This window comes from Lactuca sativa, chromosome 8, assembly GCF_002870075.4.
Source record: "Lactuca sativa cultivar Salinas chromosome 8, Lsat_Salinas_v11, whole genome shotgun sequence".
In the NCBI taxonomy this organism is placed as follows: domain Eukaryota; kingdom Viridiplantae; phylum Streptophyta; class Magnoliopsida; order Asterales; family Asteraceae; genus Lactuca; species Lactuca sativa.
In genome coordinates, this window is record NC_056630.2 from 284978960 (window position 1) to 284990947 (window position 11988).

The 11988-nt window shown below is 36.0% G+C and overlaps 1 protein-coding gene across 2 annotated transcripts; it reads left to right on the forward strand.

Moving 5' to 3' along the window:
* Positions 1-6685: 6685 nt before the first annotated feature.
* On the forward strand, positions 6686-11644 carry LOC111882300 (ABC transporter B family member 26, chloroplastic). Of its 2 annotated transcripts, none has more exons than XM_023878657.3 (17): positions 6686-7360; positions 7818-7945; positions 8117-8159; positions 8340-8384; positions 8473-8595; positions 8681-8784; positions 8913-8967; positions 9079-9149; positions 9234-9336; positions 9420-9630; positions 10143-10216; positions 10323-10379; positions 10473-10547; positions 10632-10706; positions 10784-11065; positions 11147-11266; positions 11344-11644. In XM_023878657.3, exons 1-17 carry the CDS (start codon positions 6908-6910, stop codon positions 11419-11421), a joined length of 2097 nt encoding a protein of 698 aa, XP_023734425.1. In that variant the 5' UTR covers positions 6686-6907; the 3' UTR covers positions 11422-11644. The 2 variants fall into 2 exon arrangements, with proteins under 2 accessions (XP_023734425.1, XP_023734426.1); XM_023878658.3 differs by having other exon boundaries at positions 7219-7360; positions 7818-7956.
* The last annotated feature ends 344 nt before the right edge of the window (positions 11645-11988 follow it).

Sequence of the window (11988 nt, forward strand, 5' to 3'; positions counted from 1 at the left end):
TAAAATCATTTAAAACATTGATTAAGGGGTATGAACTCACCTGTTGTGGGTGATACGGATGAACTGAAGAGGTAGGACTACTAGGTGTCAAGTGAAGTCTTGAACACACTTACGATCCTAGTTAACATATAATTTCACATATATGTAACAAATTAGTCTATAAACAACTAATAAACAAGTCAAGACACCCTAGGACATGCTAAACACCTTTATCAAGTGTTATTAGCCTCTAGGATTGCATCTAAGTGTTTGTAGGGGAAGCTATTGTGTGTAGGGCTCAAGGAAAACTCCACCATGAAGTTCATGGCCCTAATAACACTACTAAATGATTTTACGGTCGTAAACTCATGAGTTTACGGCCGTGAACTCATACCTATGTGTCTATTTGAAGTTTGATGCTCTATAAGGCCCTAATAAGCATTTCAACTTAATGGCTTGGTCTATGGAAGAGTTTAGGGCATAATATAACTCCTTTTAGGAGTTTACAGCCCTGGGACCATATTCCCTTGGAGATTACGGCCGTAATCTCCCTTGGGAGGATGTTTATGGTGTTTTCAAGTCCCTAAACTAAGTAGGAACTAAACTAGGCTATTGTACAAGGCTTAAGAAGAGTTTATGGCACCATTTTATGGTGTTCACGGCCCTAGAACCTTTTGGGCCGTTAACACCTTACTCTTGGTGTTCTAAGTGTGCTAGCTAGTCCCAAACTCATTTAGGTACATGCCCAAATTAGTCTGTTGGCTTAAGGAAGGTTTTAAGGTCATTTTGGCACTTAAACATGGAGTTCACGGCCCAAGAACACCCTTGGCCGTGAACTCACTTTTCATCCTTGTTTCTAATTGATTTTGGTGTACTAATATGTAATGAAGGCTTCTAGTTTGAGTTCTAAGGCTTTGAGGTACTTTGGGACACTTTTAGCCCTTAAAATGGAGTTTACTCTCCGTGTGTTCTTGGGCGGTAAACTCCCAAATCTTGGGGTCTTGATCCGATTTTGATGTTTTATAGTCATATACACACTAGCATGCAAACCTAAGGTAGTTACCTAACATGAGGAAAAGACTAGGTATCATTTAAGCCACATATAGGAGTTTATATAGGAGTTTACTCTCCAAGAACATTCTTGGGCGGTAAACTCCCGAATCTCACATATTTGCTATGTAATCTAAGTTATTAAGCACATTATAAGCATTATAAGACAACTAGAGAAGTGTACTCACGATTTGGGATAAAAACCCGAAGATCCGTGAGAGAGAAAATGGCTTTTCTCTAGTTGGAAATGTAACTAATGACATAATTTGGTTTAGAATTCTATTTATAGTCCTGAAATATTTTTGGCAGAAAATATTTTTATTCCCGAAATGATTTCTAATATCACAGAGTGTTGGAATAACAGTGTTGCACGAAACCCTAGTGCATCCACTCTCCTGATATCTCCTTAAGTGTAAATCGTGAAAAACTCAAACTTATACCCAAAGTTTGGAATTTTGCTAAAACTGTTCTAACTTCTATTGGCTTGATATGGTTTGTTCAAAATGGAAATTTCGGGTTGTCACATGCATGAACATGAGACGTGGATAAGGTTTAATCTTGGTGTTTAAAATTTTGTTTCTCGATAAATATTTCTGACAATCACATCTGACTTTTAAATCGATCGAACAAATCAACTTAGTCAGGATCTGGCCAGACACATTAGATGTCAGCACAAAATCATCGATGAACCCAATAATATTGTTTCTCCTGTTAAGGCGGAAGGAACAAATAAACTTTGACTACATAGTTTTTGTCTACTTGTCAAATCACGCATGGACTTACTAATTATAACCACCATTTACGGATAGGATTAGAGCAAGACCAATGTACAACCAACTTGTACGTAAAGAACTTAATGTCTCTCCATTTTAAAAATAAAATATATTATCATCTTGGAATTGCTCGTGACTAGATCCATGAAGTAACTTTCCAAGTGTGAATTATTCCAATACTTAAATCTCCCTTTCAAGTACTCACGAGTGTTAGTGTAATCTTCATTGTATGTCCAATCTCTATAGACAATCCGCCAACCTCATGACGATCTTAATTCCTTTTCTCACTCCCAAGAGTATGATCGATTGTGGAGTATTGAATAAATTAATACCCAAGAAGTGGGTTCAAAACATGCAATAGGAGAGCATAGTGATAAACTAATGAAATGACTAATCTACATTATATATTAATCTCTTCACTTAATAATTGTCAAATAAGATAAAGTCTTATATTGCTTAAGTTCTTGAATTTATAACAAACTCTTCCAAGTGTGCTCGAGTCAAATCATTTGCAAATCAAATGCCTCATGACCAAGTCTCACTGTCAGACTCGTTAACTTAATGAATAGATAGACAATATTTTTTGTATGTGATTATATTAACTATGATGTCTTCATATTCGAACAACTATCAAATGAGATGGTACTTAATAAGTATACTCCATGTAAGCTTGCGTGACTTTGGGATCCATGCTCGAGGTAAGTTCATCCTTTCAATCACAAGAACATTCAAAAGGACCATCAATGATTGAACTTCAACAATGATGTCACAAATGAATTTCTTTTAGTCATATAGTTAGCTTCCTTTACATTCTTGTAACACCGTGAATTTCAAAATAATTTTTCGCAATATAAAAGAACATTTCCCATTTAATTTCATAAAAACATTAAGTTTCAAATTCCAATCTGTATCATACAAATCCCAAGATCACATAAACATATCAAAAGTCCCCTGCGTGTGCACAGATCAAGCCGACGCCTTCCCACGGTCATCGCTAGTACCTGAAACCACAACACTAACACTGTAAGCATGAAGCTTAGTGAGTTCCCCAAAATACCACACATAGAACACATATTAGCCACTCGAGGCCATAACTCTATGGGTCCGTGCACCCAACTCTGTGAACCCTCAGGTTCTGACGCTAGGAACCTTCCGGTTCCAACTCTGTAATCATGCACAGCATAATTCTCATAGAAATAATGCAGTATAACACGTAGCATACACATAGCATACATACACTAACACATAACTCTGATTACCTACTCAAGGTAAAGTATAGTGAGAAGACTCACCTCGCGAATATCAAAAGCTAGCAAATCCCGAAGTCACTCGTGCTCGATCCGCCGAGCTACAATCTCCCTATAACATCGTACATCTCTTATTAACACTTTCTCTTATAAGTTTGACTATCCCTAAGAAGTCAAACATAGGTCAACTCTGGTCAACGGTCAACGGTCAACTTGACCGGACTCGGCGAGTGCACAAGGGCAACTCGGCGAGTCTGGACGTATTCGCCGACTCCATAGGATTCCCTTCTTACTCGTCGAGTGCTTCCCCGGACTCGACGAGTTCCACCTGGGAGAGTCGCGGGGCCACCCCGACTCAACTCGCCGAGTTTCAAGAACAACTCGGCGAGTCCCAGCTTGACTCGACCACCTGCCAAAACCTTTCCAACTCTCTGCGACTCACTGAGTCGCCCACAACTCGGTCAGGACTACACACTGGGTGTCCTCAAGGACAATCTTCAAGCGACTCGTCGAGTCCATGCCATGCACTAGCTAAAACTGGCCTTAGCGGTCAGATCCGTTCCATCCATTCATAGATCTGGCCTTCCCAAGCTTATTTGTCACGTAAAGTCTCAGTCTTGGTTGCCATGCAATGCGTACAAGGCTTATTTTGGGGAAACAACCTCTAATATGACCACCCTAGCTTCTAACTCAAAAGGATGGACATAAAGCTAGTCATATGGGGTCTCCTGGACCTTCTAAAGCCCAGATCTAGGTTCCATATCTCCATGGAACCTTTCAAACTTCCAATTTAAGCCAATAAATACAAGAAGAAACCCTAGATTTGACACATCAACACAAAACACGAAGTTTGGCTCTAAAAGTTACCTCAAGAAGGCTCCCTTGATGAATTAGCAACGGATCCACGCTCCCCAACTCCTCAAGTTTGATCCTCTCCCTCCTTTCTTGCAATAACACACAAAATGGTGAACAAATGGCCTCCAAATACACTCACAAGGGCTCACAGACGAATGGGGGCTCTTAGGGTTCAAGGTGGCCGCAAATGAGGGCCATAAGGTCCTTTAAATAGGGCTTAGGACCGGGTAATTAGGGTTTCATTAAATAGCGCAGACTCGCCGAGTCCAGACAAATCCCGCGTCCAAAAATCGCGACCCTACTCGGCGAGTCTGGGCTCCAACCCGAGTCCCCTCTCAAAACACAAAATAATCAAATCAATAAAGATACCTGGAAATCCGGGCTGTTACAATTCTAACTAGTTGCAATATACTTTAAATTTATTCTCAAATCCATTATGGTGTATTACTTTGTACTCTTCCAAGATAATACTCCACCATTTAGAAAAAGCACAAATTCTAACTACAAATGAAATCATCTTTTAGTGTGGAACTCAACATCAATGTAACATTACATTGATCTCTTCCATACCACGATCATATCCTTTGTTAGCCTATGACACTAAGGAACATACTCAATTTTTATTTATTGATTCTCACCAAGTTGATCTGATCCGACATGTCATGCTCGAGGCATACAAGTCATAAGATATGACATGTATCATGCATGGCATACATGATTGATCCTATTAGCAAAATCATGTAGGATACAAATCATTTCTTCCAGCTCAATAGTAGAGCATTATCAATGCCTAATGTCATGCCATACATTATGAACTATTTCGAGTTTGATCGAGATTGCATGTACTTTGGCTTAACCTAATGAATTACCCAAATCTATCTTCATAGATCATCACATTCAGTATTTGTGTGCTATTTCTCCCATGCATCTCAAGCCGAAACAATTTCTCAAACAAAGCCAAGCTTTCAGAATCGAGATCAGTGTGTGTGTGACTAGAGCATATCTTATGATATATTACGTTACTTGCCATTGAAAATTAATATTTCCATGAAATAAATAATTTCCAATTAATTATAATAGTTTATTGAATATTTATGAAAATCAATTTCTAATAAATAATCAATCGTATCAAGTTGTTGTTAGTGTGACCCATTAGTATCATATGTTAATTAACAATATCACTTTAATATGATTCTTGAGTATACTGGATCTTTTCAGAATCGAGGTCTATGTGTGTGTGAAATGAAGATAAACTAGGCGTTTTATACATAATCAAAATAACAAATAATCTGATATTCTAGGGATCTACCTTGATCCATGCTTGATCCGACTTTTTCAAGAGTCCTCAACCGCTCAACGTTCATTCAGATTTGAACAGGTGCTACTGACTTGGTCTTATTCTTCTTCTAGTCAATTTTGATATATCTGCATAAGAGATTACAAGAAAACGAAAGCAATCCTAATATATTGACTAAGTCTAAGATCTTGGGTTACTTAGGATCTTAGCACGAGTTTAGGATACTAAAAATGCTAACATATTTTTTTTTTATATATAACAATTACATATGGAACAATAGTCTTGGAATAACCATGCCCTTCATCCATATCTATTACCTAAGATTGGTCAACTACATACTTGACATGTTGGTTTAAATCAAGTTTTGTACTACAAGATACAATTTCTCTTCTACAAGGTTTCTTTCTATTAAGTTACGGTGACACACTATCATGTTCTAACTCTTGATTAACAACTTTGGAAGGAGACTTAAAGTAAGTAGGTACCCTAGTATGTCCATTTTCAATATACACCTTTATAAGTATGTGTTTAGGGACATATGAAACCCTTTTAAGTACATCTTGGTCATTCCCTTAAGGTAATAAGCCATAATCTAAGAGGTACTCAGGGATACAAAAATGGTAGTAAAAGGACTGCTCAGTTTGGTACTCTAATTCTTGAACCATGTCATCAAGTTCATGGATTGATAATAAATCAGTGTCCACGCCATCTATGTATAATACAATAACATTAATGTATTTTCTTTCAGGTGGCTTGATGAAGATACCACTATAGTGTATCTTCAATTGTGAAATAGTTTCCATATCTTTTTGCAAATATAAAATAGATAAGGAAAACACAATGATTTCTCTTCGTGAACACGTACTACGAAAAAAGCTCATTTTTTGTAGAATTATACCGTATCCGGCTTGCAAGTCCTTCAAGCTCGAATATTTTGCATGCAAAGTCCATATTGAGAGAACCATTGTCGATTCATTCTGAATAAACCCTAAAACCCAAATCTACTTCCTATAAGCAAATGGTTGGATGAATATGAAGCTCTGTGTTTTCTTGGGAGAGGGACGAGTCTTGGAGTTGACATGAAGATGATCGAATACATAGTCATTTCCCTCATTTAATTAGAGGTTACAAGTGAAATGATGGAAATACCCTCTTATTATTTTAATCAAATAGCAGTTAACGGCTAAAAACTGACAGAGTGAGTAAAAACAACTCTTTGTTAAAAGTTTTGAAATCACAAGAAGGGACCATTTATAAGGTTTTTTAAACTTAAAAACTATATCTCAGATTTTTAAAAACCACATGGACTATTTATGAGGTTTTGTCTGTTACTTATTAGAGTAAAAGTTTAACAATACCCAAATCGTGTAGGGACTTATTTGCAAATTTTAAAATAATGCGAAGGTCATACGAGTAGGTATAAAAGGGCAATTGAGTCACAACACAAAGTAAGTGGTTAGTATTCATTTCACGTCATTATATACATTCCCGAAACGGCACCGTTCGCTGAAGCTAAACACGCCACTATTTTCGTTGCTAAAACGTTTTTCCATACCCATTCCACGTCACTAACAGATTAGCTGCTCGCCAGTCATTCGGCGACGATAACACCCTCAATCGGCAGCCATTTTTTTTGGCGGTGAAAACGGCGAGATTCGAATCTACAAGCTTCAGTATCCGTTAATTTCTGTTTAATTTAATGAACAATGACTTTGATTCTTAATAATCATCATCATCGTCATCCTAGCTTCATTTACTCAAATATTCATTCGAAAAAGTTCAATTTCACCACCAAATTAGGGGTAAAATACTCTTGCCGGAGAGCGAACAGAAGACTTGTTTTTACGCCGGTGAATTCGGCGTCGGTTAATGGATATTCACTGCGGAATAATGATAGTAGTCCAGAGGTTTCGGATGGAGTGGGGACGGATTACGGAGAGGATAATGCCATTGGGGTGTCGGAAAGGTTGTTGAGATTTGTTCGTCTGGTTTCGTCGGTGCTTCCTGGTGGAAATTGGTGGAGGTTTTCTGATGAAGTGGAAGTCTCGGTAACTGCGAAGCCGGTGACTTTGGTGCGTGCTCTTCGACGGATGTGGGGATTAATTGCGAATGATCGTTGGGTTATCTTTGCTGCCTTCTCTGCCCTAATTCTAACCGCGGTAATGCTCTCTTTTTTATTTTGCATTGAAGGCATCAATTATCCTAATAACAATCTCACTGAAATGAGGCCACAATTGGACTTAAATCAGGTAGAATTAGGTCGAGTCATTCCTATTTATTGCCATAGAAATTCGAGATGAATCAGTTTACCTTTTAACTTGCCGAAATTCAAACTATTCTTCCATAAACAATCCCTTAGTTGCAAATTTGGTTTTGAGTTCGAACCTTGCAAAGATTCTAAAGCATCCAGCATAATTGTCCTGTAGCAAACAGTCATATTCTTGATGAAATAACTGTATAATGATCTACAACACGAGCGCTATTGATTTCTTACTATCTATTTGTCTTCTTCACAATGTTTATTGGGTGCTCTGCTGATTGATTTACTATTTAATTGTGTTGTTAATTTAATCTCTTTTCTGTGACACTAACTTAGATTTTGTTCTTATCATTCAGCTTACAGAGATCTCCATTCCTCATTTCCTTACAGCATCTATATTTTCAGCCCAAAGTGGTGAGACAGCTGTGTTTCAGGGAAATGTGAAGCTACTGATGTTTCTATGCATCACTTCCGGTATTTGCAGGTTAAAACCTTGTATGGTCTAATCTTCCTCTTCTTTGAAACAAACTAGTGGCTTGTTCTTGTTTGCTTCCATGACTATTGCATATAAGATTAACTGTTTAATGTCCTTTAACAGCAGTTATAGATTTTAATAAGAAGTTTCTGACATGTGATCTTTTATTTAACTTCCCAGTGGACTAAGAGGTTGCTGGTTTGGCATTGCAAATATGATCCTTGTGAGTTCATTTACTACATGTATCTTCATATAAACTTATCTATTTCAACCAAAACCATTACAATGTTAGACTCTAAACTAATTTTACTAAAAGGGTTTGACTTTTAGTTCAAAGAAGTTTTATCAGAAATATTGTTCACTGTAGATGTTGATCTTGGTTTTATCACTTTATGTACTGTAGGTAAAACGAATGAGGGAAACATTATACTCCATCCTTCTTCTCCAGGTTTATAAACAATGTTTCCATGAAGCTTTCTGGACAAAAACATCATTATGATATATCAACATCATCTGTAACTTCACTTTTTTCACAGGATATAAACTTTTTTGACTCTGAAAGTATTGGAGATTTGACTAGTAGGCTAGGATCAGATTGTCAGCAGGTTTCACGGGTTATTGGGAATGATCTTAACCTAATATTACGCAATCTTCTTCAGGTATATTTGTATTTCAAAACAAATAGAATCTATCCATGACCTCACCTTAAAAAGTACATAACTTAGTTTATATATTTTGTTTCAGGCCACAGGGGCTTTGATCTACTTGTTAGTGTTGTCTTGGCCACTTGGCTTATGCACATTGGCCATATGCTCTACTTTATCACTAGTTATGTTAAAATATGGACAGTAAGTTCTCCTATTTGATCATATATTTGTAAATGTTGATGCTTTTAGGAAACATAAGATTTTAAACTGAAACACACATCATAAATAACCCTTTTAGTTGTAAAAAATGGTGACTGATTTTTGCATAGGTACCAGAAGAAAGCAGCAAAGTTAACACAAGAGTTCACTGCATCTGCAAATGAAGTATTACTACAAAAAAGTTTAATTATGTTCCCAAAGAGTGCAACTCATACATATCTTTTTTTTTTTTTTTTTAAGAATCTAAAAGGTGGATTTTATTTTTTTCTTATATAGGTTGCACAAGAGACATTCTCTTTGATGAGAACAGTTCGAGTTTATGGAACTGAACATAAAGAACTTGAAAGGTATACTTTTTTGGACTTTTCTTAAAAAAAATCTTCATTTGCTCTAAAGTTGAATTTAAGATTTATATATTTATTCACAAACAGATACACCACGTGGCTGGAAAAACTAGCTGATATAAGCTTGAGAACAAGTGGTGCATATGGAATATGGAATTTCAGTTTCAACACTCTGTATCATTCTACACAGGTCATGCTCCTTCTATTTTTAACAATATCATAAAAATGTAAAGTTATTCATATATAGCTCATAGATATAAAATATTTTTATAGGTTCTTGCTGTATTGGTAGGAGGAATGTCTATTATGGCTGGTAAAATAACAGCTGAACAGCTTACAAAGTTCATATTATACAGTGAATGGCTGATTTATTCAACATGGTTTGTGGGTGACAATTTATCAAATTTAATGCAATCTGTTGGAGCAAGTGAAAAAGTATTCCAAATGATGGATCTTGCGCCTAGTCAGCAGTTCACATCCAAAGGCAAGCATCAACCAATTTCTTCATTCCCTAATAGTAAATTACACGAATGGTCCCTATGGTTTAGGGTAATTTGTGCGTTTGGTCACTATCTTATTTTTTTAACTCGGAAGGTCCCTACTATTTGTTTTTGTTACATGATTGGTCCCTGTCTTACCTAAAAAGAGTATTTTTTTCCCTTGATTTTTTAATTTGTTCAAATAAACACTCCCAACCCCACCCCCTCACATTTCCTTACCTACCCTACCATTTTTTTCTATTTAAATAATAGTCTTTTTAGGTAAGATAGGGACCGAGTGCGTAACAAAAACAAACAGTAAGGACCAAATGCGTAAATAAAAACAAATAGTAGGGACCTTTCGAGTTAAAAAAATAAGTTAGGGACCAAGTGTGCAAATTACCCCAAACCATAGGGACCATTTGTGTAATTTACTCCTTTTATAATCAAGAAACAAAATAGTACCAAATTTATGTTAAAAACTAGTGTATTGATCATGCATATTGAGTTGTGACAGGATCAAAATTGCCAAATTTGAAGGGGCTTATTGAGTTTGTGAATGTATCATTTAGCTACACATCAAGGGAAACAGTACGCTTCTAATTTTTCTCATATCTGTAAACAAGTAGAGAGTCTGTTTGATTGGAATGGAATGAGTGATTCCATTCCTTTGATTTTTTCTTAATATTTTCAACAGGTACATGTGTTAAAAGATATAAGCATTACTGTGAATCCTTATGAAGTAGTTGCACTTGTAAGTAAGTCTATAATTCTATCTGCCTAAATTTTTTTTTGCTTTTTCAACAACTACAAAAATAAAATCTTTTATATATATAATTTTGATTAGGTTGGTCTTAGTGGTAGTGGGAAGAGCACAATAGTCAATCTCCTTCTTCGCCTCTATGAACCAACAAGTGGTCAGGTACACATAACCGTGTTTGACATGGATTGATCTTTTCTCTGTGCAAAAAGACGTAAATACCCTTGTTGTTGTGGTGTAATGTAGATTTTGATTGATGGGCATCCGTTAAACAACATGGACATCAAGTGGCTTAGAGAAAGAATCGGATATGTTGGACAGGTTTGTTCTCTTTCTTTAAAGTTCCACAAGAAATTATTAAAAAAAAAAAAAAAAAATTATATATTTGGAAGAAACAGGAGCCTCGGCTTTTTCGGATGGATGTGAGATCAAACATAGCGTATGGATGCACGCGAGATGTAAGTGAAGAAGAAATTGAAGATGCAGCGAAACAAGCGTATGCTCATGACTTCATTTCCTGTCTACCTGAAGGCTATAACACAATCGTTGATGATGATTTGTTAAGTGGAGGCCAAAAGCAAAGAATTGCTATTGCAAGAGCTGTTCTAAGGGACCCATCCATTTTGATTCTTGATGAAGCTACTAGCGCTTTAGATGCCGAGAGTGAATACAACGTCAAGGTATATATTATTTATGTAAAATAAATTATGAATTATGAATTTAGGGTTTAATGGTTGAATGAATGAATGATGATGATGTAGGGTGTACTGCGTGCTGATGGAGATAAGTGTAAGAGGACTGTGATAATAATTGCACACAGGCTTTCCACTATACAAGCTGCAGACAGAATAATTGTCATGGACAGTGGCCGGATCATTGAGGTATCTATCTGTCTGCATATATTTTATTTAGTCTTTTTAAAAAATAAGTTAAAACCATATTGGCTTTGTGAATTCAGATGGGAAATCATAAACAACTTCTCCTTAAAGACGGATTGTATGCGCGATTAACCAGAAGACAAGTTGATTCTGTATGATGAAAATATTAACTCCGATTAGAATTGTATACAACAACAGAGGTGTGTGTAATCATGGTATAGAATGCATACAACAGAATTTGGAGAAAACGGGAAGATTCAATGTTGAATCCTTGCTTTGGATATCCATCATATAAAATGTTGTAACTGTTACTCATATAAACTTACTTTTTTTTTTGTTTGACCGAGTTTCCCAATCCACGACATGTTAATTTTGCTATTATGCTATGCTTCACGACATGCTATGCTTTTCCTAATATGCTATGTTAATTTTGCTAATATGCTATGCTTTTGCTAATATGTTAATCTATTATAATCTCATTAGTTTTTTTTTTTAAACAGTTACTTTTTTTGTATTTAAAAATATAAAAGAACACTTACATTTTTTCAATTTTTGTTCCGGCAGGTTTACGAGTAATTTTCCGGTAATTAACTTTTTTGTTTTTCAAAAACCCTCATATTTGACAAACGTTTTGGACTAACTTTTTTGTTTTGGCTCATAATTTCCATCTTCTTCTTGTTGTTGTATATGTGTTCTTGGAGGAAGATGCCTGTACTTGTTAAATT